Below are 26,048 nucleotides of genomic sequence, written 5' to 3' on the forward strand. Positions count from 1 at the left end.
TTTGGTATAATTATGTGTCAGATTTACCACCAGGACAATTTTAGATACTTTACAGATAGTGTATCAGAAAGTGTGAATGAACTATGCGCTTTCTCTTAGATAATCTGAGAAACCTTTGTGGAAGTGAAACAGTGGTGTGTTTCCCACAAAAGACGTAGTTGGATTAATAATCTTATTGAGAAGATTCTTTAAGTCTTCCTGGTACTTTTTGTACCACGTCTCTTAGTTTACATGAAAATATGAGAAGACATTGAGATGATTGTCTTCTGTTTGTGGTTGTTTGATGTACACAGATCATGACTGATAAGAATTAAAGTGATATGCACTGACTAGGACAATCACCTCCTTGTTACTGGTGAAAGCATTGTTGTGACAGCAGGAAATGATTTAAACAAATTTTGTGTATATATATTCATGTATGAATAGTATTGTAATTCATGTCTTTGTTCATGAAATAAAATCTGAACTTAATATTCTTTTCTGCATGTTGTTAAATACAAAATAATATTGGTATGACATGAGTGTACAGTCCATATTTTGTGATTTCTTTTTTTATTAGTTAGAGCCATTGGTAGTTAAGTGCCAAAAATACACCCTGGACAGAGTGCCAAGCTACCACCAGGCAGTAACGTAAAGGCCATTTACTTTACATTTTCAGCATTTAGCAGACACTTGTGTCCAAAGGTACTTACAGTTATGACAGTATGTTGTCTAAGCATTTGAGGGTTAAGGGCCCAACATCTGCATCCTGGCAGTGGTGAGGCTTGAACTGGATCAGTACCTCAACCACTAAGCTACAACTTATTCATTACTTGCTCATTCATTCGCACTTATGGGCATTTTAGAGCAGCCAGTGTACCTTCTGTATATTTTGGAAGGTAACCCCAGTATGTTATTACAAGCAGATGAACAGTAATTGTATACAGTATTAAAATATGTGGTATAAGTTTGTTGCCAACGTGTACAAGTCAATTCCGACTTCTGGCGATCATTTGGGAGTCGATGGGGTGGGAGTCGATTCCGAGAAGAATCATTTCTCTCAGATACTCGCTTTAAAAAAAAGAGTCGATTCGAAATCTTAGAATCAATTTTACAAATCTGAGAATCATTTCATGGTCGCCAAGTGTAAGTTTGAAATATTGTGTATTTAAGGACGTTGATGTTTTGAGATCCGTATAGGGTTCTACACTATGTTTTGGATATGGTTTGTTTACAGAAAACATTTTTGGCACCTCAGAGCAAAGTGGAACGGCTGGACCAATCATGAGTAAGGAAGAGTGAAGTGGGCGGGGTTTAGTGCAGTTCAGGTAATCAGAGCAGTTGAGTCTGACTGAGAGCGTTTATTTACACAGTGTTCTGCACAATGGGAACTACAGCGGGGCGGAATAAAACACCGAGGTGGATATAATGTTATGTTATCCCTTTTTTCTCTGGTGAGGACTTAAAAGCGTTTCTAAATGTATAAACTGTGAGAAGAGGGCATGGGGGACTTCAGGAGAACCGCATTCAGGAGGAAAACGAAGAGTGGAGGATCAGGCGAACAAACCGAACACACAGGTGAGCTGAGTGTACACTCCAGATAATACAGTCTTAAAACTTGTACTTAAAGCTTTAACAGCTCTGCAAATATACAAGTGTTAAATCTCATTCCGGTTAGTTAACTAAAATGACCAGTGTCTAAACTCTTAAAAGTCTCAGTTTATACCAGCACTACAGAAACACCAGTGTCTAAACTCTTACAGGTGAGTTTATAACTATACTGCAAAAATACCTGTTTTTTATTGTTTTCAGGGTGGACTAAAATCAAGTGTGATTGTGTTCAGTTGGTTAAATGGGCTGCAAATTTTGCCAATATCTTTTAATTAAGGTTGTACTCAGTATACATAACCCAAGGGCAGTTGTAGCCTAGCGGTTAAGGTACTGGAGTAGTAATCGAAAGGTCGCTGGTTCAAGCCCCACCACTGCTAGGTCGTCACTGTTGGGCCCTTGAGCAAGGCCCTTAACCCTCAATTGCTTGGACAATATACTGTCATGGTACTTTAAGTCGCTTTGGATAAAAAAAAGCATCTGCTAAATGTTGTAAATGTACATTGGGGCGATATGGCCCCCAAAATATTCAAATATGCTTAAAATGTTGCCCCAATATGTTGATGTAAAAATGATAAATAAACATATTCCACTTACTAGCTTTATTGTTCCCATCAGTTGTTGATATGGCAGAATAGTTTTAGATTGGCATGAACCCCCCACACCCTGTAGATTGCCCCCTTCCCATGTTTTATTATATTAACTAAGCATCATTAGCTCACAGCAACCTTCACTATTCTAAAACACTTCAAGTTTCGGATAAACAAGTCGTAAAGTTTTATTAATAAAAAACAGTATAATATAGCAAACATGGCTGTGGCAATGTAGAATAGTAACATGAACATAAATACTGTAGTATATACTATAATGCCAATAGTAAATAATATAGATGCTTCTGGATAAAGGATAACAGAAGTGTAGTTACTAATGGATGATAAGCAGTTTTCTAAAATTGTACTGTAACATAATAAAAACATCAAAGTTATTTTAATAAAAATGTACCTAAATTAAAATCAAGCATAAATCTATTGGAAATGTTGTAAAGTTAATCCTTACCGTCCATACAGATGAATTACATTGAGCAAATTCCTTAATGGAGTTACCAAGGGACCTTCAATAGTTAACATATTTTACTATGGAAAATTGCTTTTTTTACATAAGTTCCAAATATATAATAAGTTTTGTTTGAAGGTTCAAAACAATTCCAAGCAGTTCAGTTGCACCAGGAGGGAGCATGTACTTTTCTACACTGTTGTATTTCAGTTTTCTGTTGGGGCTTCATATTGTAAAGATAAAAAATATATCACTTAACATTGCTGAACAAATGTAACGTTTGTCAGCCGTAGAACAGTAGAACATGTCTCTAGGCTGAGTCAGGATGGCTGGCAACCCTTGTGTGGGTAAGGAATCCTAACAATGCCAACAAATTCTGCTTCTTGAATTGCAAGGGAAGTCTTTGTCATGTCACAGTAAGGGTTTTCCTGTGTGTTTAATCATACTGAAGATTAGTTATTAACACATTATAGTACAGTGCAGCACTAGGCAGGCGTGTGTGTTTAAGGAGTGAGGTGTTTAGCAATCTCTGACCATTGTGAACTTGAGTCAGCATGAACAAAACAAGTCATTCCCTTGTGTTATTGCTGAAGTAAAACATAAGCCTTGAAGTCATATATAGTCTAAGATAATTTAATGTTAGATGTGTATAAACATTAGTAGTAAGAACTCCTTGTCTGCACCAAAACAACAACAAAAATGTCCCCAGTTCAGTAGCATATTTAAGCCAGGCCTTTAGTTAATGTCTCTCTAGTTATTACACTTGGGACACAAGGGAGAAGCGAGCAATTCTCAAAATGACTTTTTGTATATAAACAGTGCAGTCTGTTAGCAAAATGAACAAGTGACGACTCCCTAACAGAATCATCACTGATATTTTAGTTTAGTCTGGTCTGTGAAACCAGCTTTTAATGTTTTAAGAATTTACCTAATGGCTCATGGTGACTTATGTTCAGTTTGATTGGATTAGCACAACATCCAGTACACTTCTCTGCGGGCATCTTGGCAGCAATGTCTTACACCAACAGTTTATGACCCCCAATGTCATCGCTTTGCTTTCAGCTAATGACATTCCCAGAGCTGCTTTTATAGTTGGTCAGTTGGTCAGTGGATCTAATGTACAAGTTTGTCCATAAGCATGATCATGTCTGATTTCTCACTGAAAACCAGCTACACTCAGGAAAACTTCTGCAGCATTAGCCAGCCTCTCTTTGCTAATACTCAGACAATGAAAGTGATTGTGGTACTAAAAAGAAAGATCAAGGCCTTCTGGGATTGTTGCCAAGCATGAATTAGGAGTTTTGTTTGTGGTATCACCAGCGGTACTGACTGCAGCACTAAGACTTGTCCTGTGGGAGAAAAGCTAATGGACTCTTCTGATTAGGGTGGAGTTTGTCTTGGTGTATTCAGATAAAGTCTTGACTTTGCTGGATAGTTTGCCTTTATACATTTAAAATATTTATTGATGGTCTGAGTTACAATTCTCAAGGTTAGAACAGACTGATGTAATGAAAGTCTCTTTAACCTGCCCTACTCAGGATACATGATTCAGTTTGTGCTGATGTCAGAGCAATGCAGAAACTGCAGAAATAACCGTACACCTTAAAGGTGAAGTTGCTCAGGATTGGTTTTTCCGTCAGGATATGAGAGATATGGAAGCAGGAGGCCGTGCTCGGCGTGTGGTCACATGCCCTGACTTGTAATAATATGTAATCAGATAGGGTGTGAGACTGGATTGCAGACTAATTCCAATCCACATACTTCACTGTTCCAAGCTCAGGGAATTCTTCCCGTCAGTGCTGTTTAGGTTACCTTGTAATTTTACCTTGGTTCTAATAAGTGTAGTGTTTGTTGGTTTTATTGTGACCCAGTTTTAAGGAATAAAGTGATTTATTTACTTTTTATTATATGATTGTAGCCAAACAAAGCACCAAAACCAAATCCAGTTAGCTTCCAAATTGTTTTCATTCTAGATAAGCCACGTCTTTCTGGTTAATATTGTAGATTTCAATAGAATATAAAAATATACCATTTAATCAAGAAAAATGATTTCATCATAGTACAGATAAAAGCACAAATATCTCTACAATTTCTTAGTTAGTTACAAAATAACTAAACATAGGTTCTATTTAAATGGCACTTTTTAAAAGTTCACCTGAGTTTTTAGGAACTCTTGTGCAGTCATCCATGACTTCCTGTTGAACTGTGGTATTAATAATGACATTTGATGTTTGTTACCTCAAGGTAATTTCTCAAAAAGTGTGTTGACCTTTAGAAGTCATTTACTGTCTCTAAACTAAATTAATAAATGATAATAATTAAGTTTATAAACACTAGTGCTGGGATAAAGAGAGCAAATGTGTTTTTTTGACCCACTCAGCAGTTTCCAATCTGATCATGGCTTTTCTTCTTTTCATGGAATCAGTTTAATTCAACCAAAGGTTACATATTATTTTGCTAAATGCGTTTTTTGGCGTTACATTAAACCAATTAACAACAATATTTTAACAAAGGTGTTAAATCTAAATGTCTCATTTTTAATAGATAGACTTGTTTATTTTAATCTGCATACATGGTGCTGAAATCAGCTTCCCTCCTTGCTGCTGTAACCTGCTGTAAAAAGAACAGAACAGATTTTTAAGAGAGAATCTGCAGAACAGGAACTTCTCTACGGCTCGGGTGCTCGATTATTTTCCAGGTTTGCTGCCATAAATGTCAGTTTAAACTAATCAGTGTTGTGTCCGTCCCTTACAATCAATTTTGACTGCAGTTTTAAACAAATGCTTAAAACTTCAAGATCCTTAAATATAATAATACATACATAATTTTGTGTAAATGTATAAATAATATTACATCACATTGTATTGTATATAACAGTATTATATATTACATATATAACAGATCTTTTGGTCTGTCTAGAGTAGCAAATGATTTATTCTAAAATGCATGTTAGAGCTACATAGTTTTATTATACCAGAAAATGTGAAGTTAATAAATTGATTAATTACATTTTATTTAATCTAACCTTAGCATTGTTGCATTTTTTTAATATGGGGCAGTGGTAACTCAGTGGTTAAGGTACTGGACTAGTAATCATAAGTTTGCCGGTTCGAGCCCCACCATTGCCAAGTTGTCACTGTTGGGCTTCTGAGCAAGACTCTTAACCTCAATTGCTCTAATTGTATATAGTGATAATTGTAAGCGTCTGCTAAATGCCGTAAATGAAATATCCTACTGAGTTCCAGTGACCTTTCTGACCAACCCAATTTAAGAAGCACTGATTTATTTACCACTACAGCTACACATGCTCAGAAGGTTCTTTTTTTCTTAGTGCCACATAAAGCCAGAAGATGGTGCCATCACACCAACCATTACTGCTTGATGCACGTCACAGTGATTCATTCTTCATTAAGACAAACAGTTCTTTGTATTCCAATCAGACATATTCTTATTTCATCTGCTTAGCAGCTGTCGCAGTGCTTCCTGTGTTTCCATAAACTACATTATATTGCACAGTCATTAAACTGAGCAGTATTTGTCAAAAATATTTCAGGGTATGTCAAATCAGACAAATCAACAGAGTGCAAATGCCTGTTTCATACAATTAAAGCCAAAATGCTTTATTATGTTACATGAAATACAAGTGTTTTTGATGGAGAAACGTCTAACAGAGCTGTAAACATACAAGCACTCCTGTTCATTAGCAGTCATACACAAGGTGTGTCAATCATCTTCTAGTCTTTTGTCACTGGACGCTCTTATCAACAGATTTGTTGCCATTTTAAAGCTCTGTGACCCAGTAAGCGTCCTTTCCCCAGTTACATCTTGCTGTGGCACTTCCTCTGGAGAAACCTGGCCTGGATTCAGCTGTTTTTGGAACACTGCTTACAAGTGGTGTTTCCTGGGTTTTCCTTGAGCTTCCTGCTACTGTTTTTCAAAGCAGGCGTTCAGGACATGTAGAAATCTTGAAGCGAATGGCACACTTTCTAGCACTTACTGCTTCAGTACTGCAACTTCATACTAGGATCAAGCTGGTAAGCAGGATCTCTGGGATTTATGTTCCACACAGACAGATTAAAACCACGTCTTGTCTACAGGATGGTCTTCAGTTCAACATTTCTCGAAGGGACACAGTGGTGACAAAACAACGGATCATTTTGGGAGTAGAACAAATCCAGCATCACCTCCTTCGAGAAACTGGAAATAAGGAGCATTTTAGTGAAGCCCTGACAGGATACTTGATATCACTGTCTTACGAAGGAGGATCACCTTTCATTTTTTAATGTATTATTAAAGTAACTTATGAATCATACAGGAGCTCTGAGTGTAGAGGAAAAGGGGAGGTGATTGTACTGAGGAAATGGAAGTATGTGGGATATTTTAGGTCCCTATTCTTCTTCAGGAAGGCATTAGAATTGTTCTTTCTTAAACATTTTCCACTCTCATTGTTAGCAATGAAGAAATTGTTAGGAAAAAACTTTCTTCTGCTCTACAGTTTTTAAATACTTGTTTTATTGATGATTCTGCTGTAGACCGGTGATGGATTGCCTGGGTTCTGGCTTCAGAAGGTCTCATCTGCACCGGACTGCCTCTGGTAGGTGATGATGGCCAACAACTACATGAATGATAGTAAATTTTATCATGAACTTATCATGAACATAAATCATATATTGGAATATTATCAAGAAGAGGCAGGCACGGTACAAGGTCTGCCGCTTCAACTTCCATAGCAGCAAGTTCAATCTTCTGTTAGAACTAAAGCTATCCTAAAGATCTTAATAAATCAGTAATGGGCAGTGGATTAAGAAAAATGAGACGCCGGCGAAAGTATTGGTTTTGCAGAACTAAAGGTAAAGATCTTTTTCTGTCTCTGCTTTTAATCCAGTATGTCTGATATTGTGAAATGAGCACAGGTTGTTAAACTGATTTCTTTTTGACAACTGTAACTGATCTACAAAACAGTTTGTAACTGCTTAAAATGTTTCTGACTCCACCACACTCTGACTTCTTTGTGTCTTGGAACGTTAGCCAATTTTTTAATGGGCAAACTTAACTGGCAAGCTAATTTCACTGTTTAGCACCATACACAAATCTTTTTTTTTTTTTAATATATATACTGTATATACTGTATATAAATATTTTTTTTTTTTTTTATGTTGTTTTGTTTAAGATTTGTGTATGGTGAAAACAGCTTTTAGTGCTCATTTTATTGGAAAAGTGGCTTCCTATGTAAATATATCACAATAAGTCACAATATCTATAACCAGGGAGTAATAGATTCAAACTTTTGTTTCAGAAAGCAATTTTGTCTATATTATATTGGGTTTTTAAATAGCAAAACAAAAACACACGCTTTTTTCCTGAGAAGTTAAGTGCAATTACAGATTGATGTTGGTCACGTGCAAGTACAGGAACAGGCCAATTTAAGTATAAAAACTCTAAGAATGCAGTAGTGCATGATTATGTTTTGCACATGACCATGAATAAATGTTTGTGCTTATAGGAGCAAAATAATTAAGATAAAGCTCCACCAAAAAAGCTGTTGACTTATGTTATACTTATTGTTGCGTTTAGTTAGTTCTATTCTAATGCACTTCAGAGGCTCATCATAGAGCTTTACCAGTCAAACAGTTATGGTGTTTCATTGGTGATTTATTTAATAATAGCTAAACCTTTTTAGAATGTATGTAGATAACATTAGCACACAGCAAACATGCTAGCAGCTAGAGCCTAATTACACAATTTATTGAATGTATTGAATTCTGAATAATTTATGTAAAAGAATCTGGTAGAGGGTTTTGTTGTAGTACTCAAATATAAAAATATTCCAGATTAACTGATTTTACTTGCACATAGAAACAAGTGGAGTGTTTGGTATTGGTCTCTCAGGTTACATAATTACAGTCATAGGAATTTATTTAAGTGTGTTAAAATATACCTAATTTACTACAGGTAACATTTGTTTCTATAAACAAAGAGGAGAATTTTCCAGACTTTTTTTTTTATGAATGTAAACCTGGATGCAGGACAGTAAGAATATTGAAGCCTTTGAACTTCCGTTGCTGGTGAAGGCTTTGAAAAGTATTCTGGACGGCTTCTCAACAAAATCAAACCAAGCCTTCCACTTAAAGCCCAGAAAACAAAACTAAATGTCTTTTATTTGGACACATAATGAGAAGGACCAGTTTACTGGGAAAGACAATTATTTGAAAGTCAGAAGGAAAAGTCAGATTGGCCAGTTTGATGGTGTGTATGTGACAGGGGTCACAAGAGAACAATTGAAAATATACAATTGAAACGTTAGAATTTGGAAAAAAAAAAAAGAGGGAATACAACAACCAAAACACTAAAATATAGCAAACAGTCCCAAAATAATGTAATTTTGCTGGAGTAAATGCTATACCACTGAGGACTGTATGGCCAAATGTGTGTTGACAGCTCTTCCAATTATAAATGTGGATTGCGATGCATCTGACATCAGTGCCTGAATTTACAAATGTTCTTTTTGACCACAAGGGCACAATGCCCACAGACCCACTGCAAAATATTGTGGAAATCCCTGAGGTTGTTATAGCACCATTTTATTGATGTTTAATGTATTTAGGTTGCTAGTATCATTTTTTAATCAGCTTTGCCAGCGTGGGACTGAATCAGTGGCACACAACTGCAAATTACATTACTTGATCGTAATTCTTGCTGTTACAGTCCTCATCCTCATCACCCTCACATCCCTGCCCTCTCACCACAAAACTGATCTGAATGGATTGCAGTCCTTCAGTTCTGTGTCGTGATCTGATTTGTGGAGTGTAAATTGCTCTAAATACCAGATGCCTGACCTATGTTATAAACCAGCCTTTAAGCCCCATTAGACCTTTGTAAGAGAAGCTTGTGATCAAACAGATCTGGCTTTTGTCCAGCTGCCACTGTTGGTGTGTGATGAGTGTGTCCAGCTGCCATGGGGCCCCAAGAGTCCATAGTGTCCGGTTGTGGGTGGACGTTTCTGTAGGCGGAGAGGCAACCAATCTGCTAGAGCATGTCAGTGAATCACAAAGCCCTGCTAGATTGTATTAATAGTAATTACATCCACGTCCACACTCCACCATACCAATCAATGGAAAGAGCCCACCAAAGGAGCACAGCTGACAGGTTATTTGGGGGGGTGGGCCATTCTTTGCTTAGCATAGAAAATGAAATGACAGGGGCAAGTTAGTGTCTGAGGCTCTGGTACAGTGTGTTGGGCATCAGTCAGTGGAGGTAATTGTTTGATTTTGTACATTTTACTCACTATTTTGGACTGAGAACTTTATACTATTTAAGAATCACCATCTCTAATCCATTTCTAATCTAAACAGAAATATGTTTATTATATTTACATTATGAACAACATAAATGTTACAACATTGAGATTTCAAACAAGTTGTTGTTATTTGTTTACGATATGATATGGATATTTTGCATCATGCTTTAGTATAAGGGTAGAACTATAAGTTTATCATCCTATAGAAAACTACACTACTGCTGTCAGGAACAGCTTTATAATACAGACTGCCTCTCTATTCATTGTGATTAGCATGTTTAAATAGCACTTGTAATAAACTGTTAGGTTACCAGCATTGTGTAAAACCATTGTTTAATGTTTAAAAAATTTCATCCTCATGTATGTATTCATTTACTATTTTTTTCTGAATGGTGGTTGATTACACACTGGTGTTTGTTTTTGCTGCTCTTTAACCTGTGTTATTGCACATATGTGATTCAGTTTAGTAATGGCTCATTAGAGTGTTTAATTGAGATCAATTCCATGAGAATGATGTAGGTAGGCGACCAGTTTAGGTGGCCTGGAGTGGCTCTGACTGCGCCCTCCCTATGGAACCCTCCCCCACAAGTTCCTCATCCATGTGCATCCCCCATCCTTTCTCTTTCTGTCCCCACCCTGCCAGCTTGTGTCACATGGTCTGAGGAAACACGCCAGTTAAAGGTGTCAAGCTTATTTGTTGCTGTATCTAAAGTAGACACTATAGGCTACAAGTAGCCGATAAAGAAAACGGTTGAATAGGTCTGTGGAGACAGATAGCCATTCATCCATCTCGACCGTTCTCTATATCCATCGCTCTGTGATTCCTCCCTCCTCTTCCTGTGCCGAACAGGGTGCAGAGGAGATGCTCGGGTTTCCTTCTGGAGCATAATAGGACTGATTGTTCATGCGACACACACTTGCTGGCACTCGGAGAATGAGAGATTGATGCCAGTGCTGTTTCCCTGCCATATGCTTTCTCTCCTCTGGAATGCAATTTTAATGGGTAGCGGAGTAAAAACAGGGGGAGAGGGGTCTCAGGCTGGAGAGGGCACACGAGGGAAAAGAGGAGTAGAGAAGCTTGCTAGCAAGTGAGGGGGAGAAGGCGAAGGAAGGAGGATGCAGTGAGAGCAGCAGTTAGAAGCAGCGAGGACAAGGGAGAGATCGCAGTGAGGCTTTCCGCTCCAGCATGACTCCGGATATATACATCAGCTCATTCACGTACAGCTGTTGTCTGAATTAGAAGAATCATAAGAGGTGGGTTTGTCTAGATCTTGGTCTATGGTTGAGTGTCTGTGGTTGGGGGTCTGTAATTGGGAGCTGGTACCTCTGTTGCATGCCATTCCGCTTTTCTCTATCTATCACGGATTTGATGAAACCAGACCAACTGTATCTGGATGGTGGATGTCTCATGTGATTCAGTTTGATGACAAAAGGTGGACGGGTTGAAATCACCACACATGTAACAGGCAGACGAGCTGTCATGCTAGCAGCATTTTGCATGTGGTGAAAACTGTCATTCAGAGGAAAAATAATAGTAATAAGAAGAAGAATAAGCACACTACATCTTTAATGTTGGATTAGATTTAGTCTAATGTTGAGTGATTGTATGAGTGTATATGTGAGACAGAGATGGAGGCTACATTAATCTTTATGGTGGCAGCCACACTCCATGTCTCTCATTAAAGTGCAAAACCACACACTCGGGTGGGTACACGCTTTAACTGGCATGTCCATGTGGACCCACAGACACAGCCAAAGAATGTGATTTAAATAATCGTCTTTATTAAATGTTTGAAAGAGAAGCCAGAAGAAAGGTAGTGCAATAAAGTTTTTTTTCACACTGTGCAAAATGAGTTTTCATAATATAATCAAAGACAACATCAATTACTGACCAGTTTTGGACAACCTACCTGAATTTCAAACTGGTTACCATGCACTATGTACATTACAGTGTTCTGAATAATCAAGTTTTATGACTGTGTCAAGTTTTCATCTAGACTGAGAACATTGTACATCCAACAGAAGTGCATTTGTTATATTTACATCATGAAAACAGAACTGTTTCAACATTACAACATTACAGAAGCTGTTGAGTGTTAGCATGGAGTCTGGCTGTATGTTAGACTCTGCACATGTGGATCTGTGTGGAACTTTATTTGTTTACGATATGATCTGGATATTTTGCATCATAAAGGTAGAACTACTGCTGTCAGGAAAAGCTTTAGTATATAATACAGTTGTAGCCTAGAGTTTAAGGTACTGGTTCAAGCCCCACCACTGCCAGGTTATCAGTGTTGGGCCCTTGAGCAAGGCCCTTAACCCTCAATTGCTTAGACAATATACTGTCACAATACTGTAAGTACTGCTTTGAATAAAGGCATCTGCTAAATGTAAATGTAATATACAGACTGCTGCTTTATTCTATATTTTCTATTTTTTGTGATTAGCATGTTTATCCTGTTTTATGACTTTATGGTTTGGAGACAGTGGCATTGACAAAAAGACAGGAGAAAGAACTGGAAGTGGCAGAAATGAAGATGTTGAGGATCTCCTTGGGAGTGACAAGGATGGATAAGGTTAGGAATGAGATAATCAGAGGTACAGCACAGGTTAAACAACTAGGAGATAAAGTTAGAGAGGCCAGACTGAGATGGTTTGGACATGTCCAGAGGAGGGACAGCGGGTATATTGGTAGAAGGATGTTAGATATGCAGCTGCCAGGAAAAAGACAAAGAGGAAGGCCAAAGAGGAGGTATATGGATGCAGTTAGAGAGGACATGGAAGTAGTTGGGGTGAGGAAAGAGGACGCAGTGGACAGAGTGAGATGGAGGAGGATGACTCGCTGTGGCAACCCCTGAAAAGGGAAAAGCCGAAAGAAGAAGAAGAAGAAGATCCTGTTTTATGACTGTGTCAAGTTTTTTTATCTATTAACACTGACTTCATGGTCAGCCCTGTGTCCTAACACTGTCAGATGACAGGACTGATCTAATTACTGTTACACTCATGCATGGACTTTCCATTGACCTCCTCTTTTCATTAAATTGCGGCAGTCAGTTTAATAATGCACTAAATCTGGGTGGTCCGTAAAGTAGATAATTTCTCAATTAAAAAAAGAAAACAGGAAATATCATGAATGTAGGCACTGCTTATGTATTTATTATGTTAATAGCTGTGTTAATAGTGTTTAAAAGAGGTAAAAAGCAGAAGGAAAAGCAAAACCATTAAACAGGAAGCATTTAGAGAAAGAAACAACTGCAAACAAGGTTTCCCAACATTCTCTCTCTCTCTCTCTCTCTCTCTCTCTCTCTCTCTCTCTCTCTCTCTCTCGTTCTTTGCATTATTTCTTGTTGGTCTTTTCCTTTGCAAATGTGTCTGTTTTTATGGTTTTTATGCTCATGCCCATTTAGAAACCTTTCTGCACATGCACAGATTTTTAGGAGGGCAGGAGCTCATCTAATATGCGTAATATATTTTCAAACAACACAAACAATAAGTAATTAAGTAATTTGTTTAAAACAATCAATACTCATAAGTAATTTTTTTATTTTGAATTGTGTTTTAGAGTCCATGTGTAGATTGAAATGTTTAAATGTTTAATGTATCACCACCACTAAGATCCTACTTTAAATCTCAGCTGTGCTACTGACCAGCCAGGCTCCCACATACAAGCACGATCAGCTGTGCCTGTACGGTAGAGAAGACCAAAAATGTATTGATTATACTATATACTTAGATATTCTAAGACCGCTCCAGGATTTTTTTGGCTGTATATTTTCGGTCATTGTCGTGTTGAAAGGTGAACCGCCACCACAGTGTGGTTTGTATGCTCTCTGGAGAAAGATTTCTCTATGGATATTCCAGTATTTGGCGGCAGTTCTTAAAGGTCTCAGAGTCCTCGCCACTGAGAGGCACTCTATATCATAATGCTTCCAGCACCTTGTTTTGCTAAAGAGATGTTATTAGCCAGGTTTTAGTTAGTTTGGTTTTTGGTTCTATATGTAGTGCTAGCTGTTCTGCCCAAGAATACAATTTTCATTTCATCAGACTAGTGACTCTTTTGGTCATGTCACTCAGCCACTCAGTCAAGTGTCTGATTTATAAAGTGCTGTAGAGATGGTTGTCCTTCCAACAGGTCTTTCCATCTCTGCACAGGACCTTTAGAGCTTTTATAGAGTCACTTTGTGTTTAGCTGCATCCCTGACCAAGTCACTTTTTGTCCGGATGCCCAATTTGGCCAGATGGTCAATTGCAAGAAAGTTTAAGGTTCTGCCAATCTTCTTCCATTTCAACTTCGTTGAGGCCACTGTCATCCTAGCATGTGTTTAATTTCTTCATAGCCATACTGTTGTCCTGACATCTGTTAAACAGACTTTGGTTTATTGCATTTTACAAAATGTTGAACTTTTTTGAAAATGCTTTTTATAATAATGGCCATGTCATGTATAAACATACGACTAAAAATTAAAAACTGAAAGGCTGCACAGTATGTCTGTCTTTCAAGCATGCAACTAATTATGCGTCATGCATTTCAGTGGTGTTCACACATGCACATTTGAAACTTGCTTACACACACACATTCAGCCTTTCTCAAAAACATGCACACGAATATAACTGCAAACAGTAAGACTGTTGTGCTGGAAATTGGGCAATCAATATAGCGCTTATTTTCTGTTCCTGTCCCCCTTCACATTCTTACACCCACACACTCCAACTCTCAACTCTCGCCACGTTTTGTTTGTTGATTATCCTAAAAAGGGAATCGCTGATTAGATTCTTAAACTTTAATAACCTTCATCTGCATAAAACAGGTTTGTTTAACCTCACATCTTTAGTTTAGCCAATTTCATTCACTGCAGTTTATGCAAAACCTCAAAAGCATGAAACTACGTTATTTAAGTTATTATTTAACTACATTATGTACGTAAAGTTTGGGTTTTGTGATTCTGTGGAAGATCTGGTTTACACGAGTCAACATCTTACATTTACAGTCTAAATATTTCAATGGGTCTGATCTTATACCTTACACAGAGATCCCACTTCGAATCTCAGCTGTGCTACTGACCAGCCTGGCTCCCACATACAAATATTTCAATGGGTCTGATCTTATACCAGTGCAGTTTTTTAAAGGTATCGGTCCTAACTCCAGTACTTGGTATCTGATCATGCAGTTCTCACATTAAAAAGAGTGTACAGGATATTGCAGCATTACGTCTTAGGCAATGTAACGTGATGATTAGTCTGTGCAGGTTTCTGTTGAGCATATAAAACTTTTATTAAATTATTAAAATAATATTTTCATATTAGCTGATATGTCCAATATGTGTTACAGTTATTAAGTATAAAATGATCAAATTAGTCAGATTTTCTTTATTACAACTACTAAATTCTCTATGTGAACTTCACTGTTGTTCTAGCAATATAACAACAGTATGACTTTAATAATAGTTTGCTGCTATTAAATGAATCACGTAATGTTACATAAGTCTTTGCAATACCTTAAACAGAAATTATAGCTAAACTAATTATTATTAATACAAGTGTATTTTACTAGATGTAAGTGATGGATTGTACATTTGCTACGTCCTACCTACTTACTTATATGTATTTATAATTGTTCTTATTTTCTTCTTGTTCAGCTACTGGAAGCCACTAATTTTCCTTGGGATAAAGAAAGTATCTGTCTATCTGTCTATCTATCTATCTATCTATCTATCTATCTATCTATCTATCTATCTATCTATCTATCTATCTATCTATCTATCTATCTATCTATCTATCTATCTATCTATCCATCCATCCATCCGTGTGTCTATCTTTTATCTATCTTTTTATTTATAGCTTTCCTTTAATACTGACACTTTAACACTAGCAATAGGAGGAGGAAACATAATAATAGCAACTATATACCCACAGCCTAAGTGTTAAAGTGTTGCTGCACTGTGGTGTACAGCTGAATGCAGGGTAATATTTCACAAGGTAGACTTTTCCTCCTGTCACTCGTTCTCACTGACGCTAAAACATCGATATGAGCAAGATAGGAAAACAGAGGCTCAAACAGAGACAAAGCAGAGCAGGTACTTCAGTCCTTTCAATCTCAAGTTTATTTAGTAGTTTAGTAGCAGAAGTTGTTTGCAGAAGGAAGAGCATTGGGTGTATGACACTGCTGTAGGTGCTAGGTTGACTTAATAGCTGAATCGGATGTATGCAGGATGTGATACTTTACAGAAGCCGTTGGTTTACTTATAGAATCATTCGTGTTGCACTAGTTGTTTATTAGTCTGTACCTTACACCAGCATATTTGAACCGTAAGTATTGTAGCTGTTGTGGGTGCTATCTTAACTTAATTGATAAGATTTATTAAATAATTATTATTAATGCGAGTAAAGAATAAAGAGTTAGCATGAGATTTTTTTTGCTAGATATCAGGGATTTTTTAACTTTTTTAACTCTAACAGTTTTATTTTAGTATCAAGAAGCTTTTTAAATTTCTTGGTTATTACTTACAGATTATTAGTTTTACACATATTGTGGTACTTCTGTTTTGCTAATGTGTGTTTTATTCAACTCCTGTCATATTTACATTACTGCACAGCCAGTAATAATAATTTTACTTATTCATTAACATGTATTTATCATGGATGTCATTTATAACCAATGGGTGGCACAGTGGCTCGGTGGGTAGCACTGTTGCCCTCCAGCGAAAAGGTCCTGGAGCAACCCGGGTCCTTTCTGTTTGGAGTTTGCATGTTCTTCCTGTGTCCACTTGGGTTTCCCCCCACAGTCCAAAGACATGCAGTTGATGGTGGCATACAGTATGTCTCTCAATATACACCATTCATTCAATATGCTGTGTTAAGAGACAATGGTACTGTGTTAAGTGACAACGAATATCCAAAGTACTTTTGAACCCATATGGCTGTAGCATGATTGTTTCTTATGCTTTGCGGTCTGAAGGCTCAAACATCATGCACAGCAGTAGTTTCCAGCCTTGTCCTATACTGACCTGAGATTTATCCAGGTATCCTGATAGTTGGTAGAAACCTAAATTGTTAACAGTTTTTGTTCTTTTTTAACTGACATAGTACTACACACGCCAAGGGGCAATTTAGTGTTGCCAAATTACCTCCTAATGATGCAAAACACGACATTACACACGGGTTACTGTTCAATTAGTAAAACCTTATTTTATTTAACTGAGGATTAACGTTATCAAAGAGGCATGTTAATCCTGATTGATCATTACTTATCATCAATTCAATATTAACCCTAAATTAATCTTTGAAATCCCAAAACTGCCTTGGTATACATGTCTCTTACAAGTGTATGTGTGGTTGTTTGTGCAGTTGTGTGCGTACGTGTGGAGTTGTGGGTGGGTGGTTGTTGTGCAGTTGTGTGTGTGTGTGTCTATGTGGAGTTATGTGTGCCTGTGTAATTTTTAATCTAATAAAGGTTTTAATTCAGACAATAAATTGATATGTGAGTTTGATGGCTCTCTGAGCAGCTTGAGTCTGATATCAGAGCAGAATTAATTAGTGGTTGGATTTCTCAATGGATCACTTATTTTGCACAAAATGCTTCATGGGCTTTGCACATGCTTTGTTTATGCAGGAGTCTTTATTACTACACATATTAGATTTAACTCCCACAATCCCACCGGTTTTGACCTCATCTGTCCCCCCCATTCTTTTTTTAATTCTTAACCTTTAGTCTCAGTCTCCAACAGTAAACTAGCAAGTTATGATAATATAGTAATAAATGATATCACTATATGGTATTTTTTTGACAATGTTTATTTATATCTTTGATTTATATTTTGCAAGGGATTATGGGAACAAGTGCAAGTCAGTATGATGCATGTATTGCTGGGTTTATGCCATAACTGCCAATTCATGCCAATGTATAAAGCCTTTACATTGGTTGCGTGGGCAGCACGGTGGCTCAGTGGGGTAGCACTGTCGCCTCACAGCAAGAAGGTTCGATCCCCAGATGGAGGGATCCGGGTCCTTTCTGTGTTGTTTGCATGTTCTCCCCGTGTCTGTGTGGGTTTTTTCCTGGAGCTCCGGTTTCCTCCCATAGTCCAAGACGTGCAAGTGAGGCGAACTGGAGATACAAAATTGTCCATGACTGTGTTTGAACTTAAACTTGTGAACTGATGAATCTTGTGTTACGAATAACCGTTTCTGTCATGAATGTAAACAAAGTGTAAAACATGACGTTAAAATCCTAATAAATAAATACATTGGTGGTGTGGAATCTGGAATACAATGGAATTAGGATTGTGTACGTGGCTATTTCAGTGGTATTTTATACCACTTTGATTGCTGCTAAATTGTGCCTCTGTGTGGAGTTCCTAAATATCTGTTTATCTCTACATTATTCCTGTTCCCGTCCCTGATTTTTATTAATACCTGGTAATAAAGTTTTTATTCTTTGTAAATATCAAAAGCTGCATCGGTTTTATTATCATTAGGCAAACATGTACAAGGAATTCTTGTGCAATCAATACATTAACATAAATAATTTTGTGTTTTTGAATTATGTGTATTCTGGTCTTATTGTTGATAGATTTGGGTATATTTGACACTACATTTGTGTTTATAGAAATAATTCTAGTGTATTTTTTCTAAGCAGTCACGTATCTGTACATATGAACAGATGCTGTTGGTGCTGCTGTACTTTACTGCTCCTATGTGCATAGTAATGAGTGACAGGTACAAATGCTTTATTATCCTGGAGTTCATGGGAACTTCCTTTGTGCCGTGACTCCACAGAAGCAAGAGACGGCCAGGTTGTTATGAGAAAGTCCAGTGTCCAGTGTTAAGAGCCTTTACATTGGTGTTGTGTTAAAAATGAAAACTGGGAAATTAGGGCAAAGCCAACCTCTTCATTTCACCTGCATGCCTCTGGTCTACACAGGGATCAATATAGCGTACAGAGCCAAGCACTTCTCTCCATTCGTCAGCATCTCTGCACAGGCGGCGTTGACCAGCCAGCAGAGGCTACAGTTGCAGCAGCAATGAAGTATCCCTTTGCAGGCCAGCATTGGGGCTCGGTGGGTAGCACTGTCGCCTCACAGCAAGAAGGTCCTGGGTTTGATCCCTAGGTGGGGCGGTCCGGGTCCTTTCTGTGTGGAGTTTGCATGTTCTCCCCGTGTCTGCGTGGGTTTCCTCTGGAAGCTCCGGTTTCCTCCCAAAGACATGCATTGAGGTTAATTGGAGATACAAAATTGTCCATGATTGTTTTTGACATTAACCTTGTGAACTGATGAATCTTGTGTAATGAGTAACGATCGTTTCTGTCATGAATGTAACCAAAGTGTGTAATACATGATGTTAAAATCCTAATAAATAAATAGAATCCCTTTGCCCGTCCTCTCTCAGACACAGCCAATCATCTCTGTGTAGGCAGACATGTACAGAAATAACGATTTACATATTTGATGTCACACCAGTGTTGTGGAAATACCCCGATATATATAACCTGATATGTCCAAATCATGTGGACACTCATCCTATTGCTTTTTGCCATATTGTGTGTTCTCCTCAAATGTTTAGGTTTGAACAGTTTGCATTACAGACTAACCATAAAACACTGATGCATAAATGATCCTCATTTCTTTTAGGTTCTGTAGTTGTAACATTTTGACCCAAAATAAGCAATAATGAAATGTTTGTCTGTTACAGAAAAAGCAAGCAAAGACAGCTGCTTTCCCACCAAAAACCTTGATGAAGAAGAGGCTTGTGTAGGGGTGAAGATCGCTGAGACAAAAGGTAAAAATAAACATTTTATCTCATTATCTCTCTACCTACTTTTCCTGTTCCTGTCCCTGACTTTATTTACCTGTTAATAAAGTCTGTATTATTTTTAAATATTAAAAGCATCCTGACTGTGAACACCTACATCTTTTTTATTCCTATTGCACAGGTGATTCTAGTGCAAGACATTTATAGAGGCTGTTAAATATGTAATATTGACTTTAATTTACTCTTGTGATAGACAGCGCTCTGGTATATTTCTTCTTTAATTATTCTGGTCTACTTCTTTCTGAAAGCAGTCACAAATCTCCCTAAGAGATAAGTATGATGCTGTACATTACTGCCCCTACATGCACAGAAAAGAACGATGGGTACAAAGGCTTTACAGTCCTTCAGTCCGTGGGAATTTCCTCTGTGCCATACCACTATAGAAGCCAAAGTGAATTGCTCAGTTGTTATGGCATGCAAAGGCTGGCATGGAATCATTATACACTAACTCATTAACATGCTGTAGAGCTGATTCTAATTTTAGTGGCTTATTTAAATGCAAGATTTTGTGGGCTGATTATTTCTGCAACGTTACTAGCCATGTAAATACAATTAAATATGCATTTTATAGCAGTCATTACAGATTGCAGTCTTGACATTCTCTTTAGATCATTTAAAATGTGGATAAAATCAGATTTTTTTGTAAAATAGCTAGAAGATTTGAATAAAATACATTTATGTAATGTAATTTCTTCATGCACATTATCTTTTTATTGGACACTTAATTTAATATGATTAAATACTGACCTGTATTATTATTGTTTGTTTGATTTATGTTTGTTAAATTATCTAAATGAGGTAATAATGTATCCAGTAGGGATGTAACGATACACTCTACCCACGATGCGATTTACGTTACTGGGTTCATGATACAATTTTTTCCAAATTTTTTAAACAAAATTAAATTGAAGACAAATTATCACAAAGTTTCCTTTTATTATTTCTCTTTAAATATAATAAAATAATTTATTTGTGCTTATCTTTTATGTATCTAAATAATAAATGCCCTTTTATTTCTGAGACAGGTACAAACTATGCAAAACAATGCTGCACATTTTCTTTTTAGTGTAAAAAAAAAACTGAAATGAAATAAATCCCACATTAAATAAATAAATGAATAATACAAATAAAGAAAGTATCCTCACATAAATAAATAGGGCTGGAAAATTCCGGACCTGGCAACCCTGTGGTGACGTAAACCAGGTGAGGAGAATAGCGCCAGTGCCCTCTGCTGTTTAAAGTGAATATCGATTCATTATACATGTAAACTGATTTGAATCGTTACACATGTGAATCAATTTCTTGTGGTGCATTATTACATCCCCAGCATCCAGCAACATATAGTGCTGAATGTTATAACAGAGCCACTCTTAGTATCACATACTATAACAACAAAATAAAAAGACACATTGTTTTGCTTATTGGAAAAATGCAGTCCTCTGCAGATGCTATAGGCACATCGGCTTGCACATTTTACACACGTTTTTCTAAATATATGGCCTTAGGAATTTTGTAGCATTAAAGCCTTAAGTTACCATTGCATAAGGTCATTTGTAGTTGTGATTCATCTCAACACCCAGACTACACACTCCTGAGCCTTCATACTGCAAAGGCCAGTATTACAATAAGGTAAAAAATAGCATATTGTGCAGCCCTGTGTTACAGCCTTGTGTTATTTGAAAACTGTTTTAACAAGGTGTGGTCATGCGTACCCTTGTGGTTTTCAATTATTTTTAGTTTGCAAAAGTCTGGTTTCCCCTCGGTCTAAACACATGCTTTATTAATTTCCTAGTTTATAAGAAGCTCATGGAAGAGATTAAAGCAAGAGATTAAAGAGTTCAACAGTTATGCAAACTAAATATAAAAATGAAACAGTTAATGTTTCATGCATGAAAGTCTTGGCACTGTGATAGTCACTAGTTGGTCGTAGTTTCTTTTTGCGGCTTCTAGTAACCTGCGAACAGTTCATGTATTCGTTATTTAGGATTTTTTTAACTCTTCTCTGCAGATGTTTCGAGTCATTTTATTTTGCATACACTGCATGCTTTAAATAGTTCCTTTGGTTATTTAGAAGTATTTGTAGTGATTTTGAGGTGTACTTTGAGCACTGTTTAGTACTCCATTCCTCCCTCTATTAACACAAGACCTACACTACCACACAATCCCAGTGTATAATAGATCTACAATAGATCCTTGTTATTTAGATGCACTTTTGGTGAAAGCAGTCAGTGAGTTTGACTGTTGTGTCACAACATACTTAAAATACCACAGATTTATTTAGATGTGGTTTTGCATACTTTAGAAGTTGATGTTGACCATAGTAATAAAATTAAAAGTAAGGATCACCTTTTAATGATCTTTTAGATGTGGATCTGGTCTCTTTGTGCAGTTATTGTGCACATTAAGATATTATACGGGTATACCAGTAACCTTAATGTGTGAGGGGTCAAGGCCCAGACCTCAGTCAGATTGATTATGTTGCTATTGCTATTCAGAGCAGTTCTATTATGCAAAGTTTTCTGATGCAGATGTGCACAACTGTTACCTAGAGACAAATCCCACTGTAATTGTAGCCACTGATGGTTTAACCAGGTATTGACCTAAAAGGCTGAATACTTCATCAACCAACAAATTACTGTGTTTTTGTTTAATTATTGTAGTCATAAGTAAGCATACATTACAGGAATTTAATGATGATGTGCGACACTTTATGTGATCTGTTGTTTTTGCTTTGTGTATAATCACTGTGGTTGTAAAATTTAACTCGATGGAGAAGGCCCAGTAATTCTCACAGGAAATATTAAAAATAGATCAGCATAAAGGAACTGAAACAATAAACTGAATACTGTCCTGTACAGAGAGTTACTGAACATTAATGCTCCTAGCAGCAAATGAACGTTATGGTGTTTTGACAGATTTTAATGATGCATCATATAATACACTTTACATAAAACATCATGAATTAGACATGCATTCTTTTGAGGTTTGTGTGATATATCATTACACCACCATAATATTTAGGAATGTTTATGTCGCATATCAGTTACATATTGAAATATGCAGGTATGAACCACTGAAATATTTGAAAGCCTCGGTCTAGCCAGTAGCCACATATGGGTGTGAAGCCTGGACACTGAAGACAGAGAAGGAGAGACGTATCCAGGCTTTTTAGAACCTGCATCATGCATTAGAAGTGCATCAGAAAAGTTCAAAATCTTATGGAGGAAGATAATGACCACAGCAGGTTTACTAGATAGGCTTGCTCGACTTGCCTCGCTCGACTTGATCCTCCACCCAGGACTAAAGGAAGACAAGCATCAAGGCTCTTCTCTGTTCTAGCACCCAAGTGGTGGAATGAACTTCCTCTGTCCGAACATCTGAGTCTCTTGCTGTCTTTAAAAAACGATTAAAAACCCACCTTTTTACTAAGCACTTAGTAAAACTTATTTGAACTGACTTGTACTTATTTACTAACATTTTTCCATTTCCAGAAAAAAAACAACCACTTTGGTTCTAACAGGTTTCAGCAGATTTGTGTTCTTCGACTGTTGTTTACTTAAACTTGAGAAATGAAATGTTTACTATGGAAGCACTTCTGTAAGTCGCTCTGGATAAGAGCGTCTGCTAAATGCAGAAAATGTAAATGTACTAGATAATAGTTTAATAATACAGTGAGACAATTTGGTAATAAGTAGCAAAAGAGGAAGTTGCTTTGTTGACATGAGTCACATTGGTGTATTATTGTCTGAACAAACAGTAAGAATAAAAGGAAAGACAAACGCAAAACCATTTTTTTCTGTGTTAAATTAGATATTGTCAAATTAACAGCATAAAGAATGTGCTAAGCCCTTAGCTGGTCTGTAAATAAAAGCCATTCTTGGCTAATTTTGTGTTTATCTGTGTTTGCAGGATCATCACTTAGATTAGTGTAACTTTTTTGACTTTTAAGCTTTTTTATCGTTCTGCAGGTCACTCCTGAGCCTTTGTTTCTTTTCTATGCTTTCAGTGAGTAACACTGGTCATTTTTGTCCCACTGTGTTATCCAAGGTTTTGCAATGTTTATGACGCAATTAGTTTTCACCATCTTCATGTGATAGCAGAGTCAGAGAATACAATTGTAGCATTTTTCTGTTGACAGTCAATCTTCTTATCTTTTTATTCTTTATTCAAAATGGAATGTGCTTTGTAACATCAGCCCTAATTGCATGAATAACTGGCTCTTGAGTCACAGTGATTTAGAGCGATGTGTTTATTACGTGACTGAAAGATGTCGTCATCTGCTGTGCATGTATGTAATGCGAGAGCAGTTGTTAACTCCTGTGTGAATCATTATTTTCTGATTCTAATAATCATAATAAGTTCAACTGAGCCATTGGCAGTGGACACAGAACATGCAGAACAGATATGAATGCTCAATACTTCAGTGTGTGAAGCTTCACAGAAGGAGGAGCTGTTCACCCGGTGACTGACTGCTGTTCTCTTACAGTCAGACTCAGTTGTGTTGAAGTGCAGAAGGGTTGTTGATAGTGCTCATCAGGATTTCTTTCATTTCTTGGATTGTATTGTATAAAGACCTAAGGGTGAGTTTAATCTGACCTTTGTTGTTCCAGTCCTTTTTATTTTATATCGCAGAGCCGTTGAATAGAGCAACTGCTGCTGAAATTGTCTGTTGATGCATGCTCAATAATCCAGGTACACAAATCCACAAAGTTCAATCAGTTCATCTGGACACAAGTTTGTTGTAGAGATACGTTTCTTCACTCAATCCGAATGACTTCTTCAGTCTGCTGCTGCTGAAATTCTTTTGCTAACCATTTGCTTCTGTGTTTACCCTGAAGTTTTACAGTTGGTGTACCGTTTCTTACACATGAGAAGGTCCCTTTTTCAGTCAGGTTATAATATAGATTTTTGTAGTATGGAAATGTTTATTCTATTGTTTTGTGTGTATTTCTGAAAGCTGCTCAGTACATCTTTATAGATATTTCTATAAGCGAATCAATACATCTTTTAAAGCTGATCAGTACACCATAGTAGGTATTTCTATATATCTAAAATCTGGTCATTTCATATTGGCTATCCATATGCTATCCTATAGGATTTATAAAGAACGAAAATGGATAAATACACAATCACTAAATATCAGGACAGAAGAGGACAGAGTCTCTATTTTTGCTTTAACTAAAAAGCAGCCAAACCTGTTCTCATGTCTTTCCAATGTAGCAGAATATAAACTTTTGAAGTCTAGCTAAAACTCTTGAGAACATCTCTACAACTAAAAATTCTTAATTTGATCAGGTTATATCATTGCTGCTGCTTTTTTTAAAGTCATCTTTTCTTACACACAAGATTTATTTACTTCATTTGCCAACTTTGCTATTTGTTCAGCAGTGAGGTCATTTCCTTCTTTACAGAGATAAGGTAGGTGTTGTCAGGGGTCCCACGCTTTGAGTTTAGAACTTATGCTCCAGCTGCTTTAGTTAAACCTCATTCCAAGACTAAAGGCGGTCTTGCGAAATACCAACTCACACTTCTACAGTGTATCGGTGGTGTTCTGCTTTAGAATTAATTGGTAGATTGGTGATGGTAGTAGTTTTTAGTTTCTGATTAAATTTAATGCAGTAAAATTAAGCTTTACTAGTAAAAATTGACATTCCTTCTAAGTTTTTCTGTAAATCATAAATTTTTGTGTTTTAGAAAATCAGACAATGTTTTGTAGCCAATAAGTTTGTGTGTACTAAATCAGGGTTTTTCACATTATGTCCATGATTTTTAATGCGACCCAGGCAACACAAACAATGCATCAAAACAAAACACAAAACAAAATGTACTAAATTAATGAACATGGTGGCAGTCTGGTCCCACTGTGGTTTACAAGATGTAACGTAAAGCCTCCACATGGGGGTGTTCATGGACAACTTTTCGTGTTAATGTGACTGTTAAAATTTTTTTTTTTTTTTTTTTTTTCATTTATTATTATTTTCCTCTGTGACTTTTTTTTTTACATGGGCGACCCAGGGTTTGAAAAATCCTGTACTAAATGTTCTGAGAAATACTGAAATCTGAAACATGTAGAAAAACTGTTAAACAAAATTAAAAATGCTCCCATATTTATGGATCACTACAGCAGATCGTTCGGGCACAGTTTTTACCTCAGATGACCTTCGTGATTCAACTCTCCTTTCTTTATCTAAACTAGGGACCGGCACTGACAAGTGCATCTAATGACTGTAGGGCCTCTACAATTGCTTTCTTTAAATCCCACCAGAGATTGTCTGTGGGATCTGTCTTAAAGTTCAATTTTACCACC

The 26,048-nt window shown here is 36.8% G+C and overlaps 1 protein-coding gene across 2 annotated transcripts in view; it reads left to right on the top strand.

Annotated features, from left to right (window-relative positions):
* Positions 1–1,527: 1,527 nt before the first annotated feature.
* Positions 1,528–26,048, top strand: part of fgd4a (FYVE, RhoGEF and PH domain containing 4a) — a 55,102-nt gene continuing 30,581 nt past the window's right edge. Inside the window, exons 1-2 of one of the 2 annotated variants that reach the window (XM_063004257.1) lie at positions 1,528–1,557; positions 19,622–19,708. Coding sequence is in view for 1 of the 2 variants with exons in the window: in XM_063004256.1 (XP_062860326.1) it covers positions 7,451–7,490; positions 19,622–19,708 (127 nt within the window). In the remaining variant the exon portion in view is untranslated. Of the gene's footprint in view, positions 1,558–7,430; positions 7,491–19,621; positions 19,709–26,048 lie in introns of those variants that run through there. The other variant, XM_063004256.1, reaches the window with a different exon arrangement.

Source organism: Trichomycterus rosablanca, chromosome 11, assembly GCF_030014385.1.
Source record: "Trichomycterus rosablanca isolate fTriRos1 chromosome 11, fTriRos1.hap1, whole genome shotgun sequence".
NCBI lineage: Eukaryota > Metazoa > Chordata > Actinopteri > Siluriformes > Trichomycteridae > Trichomycterus > Trichomycterus rosablanca.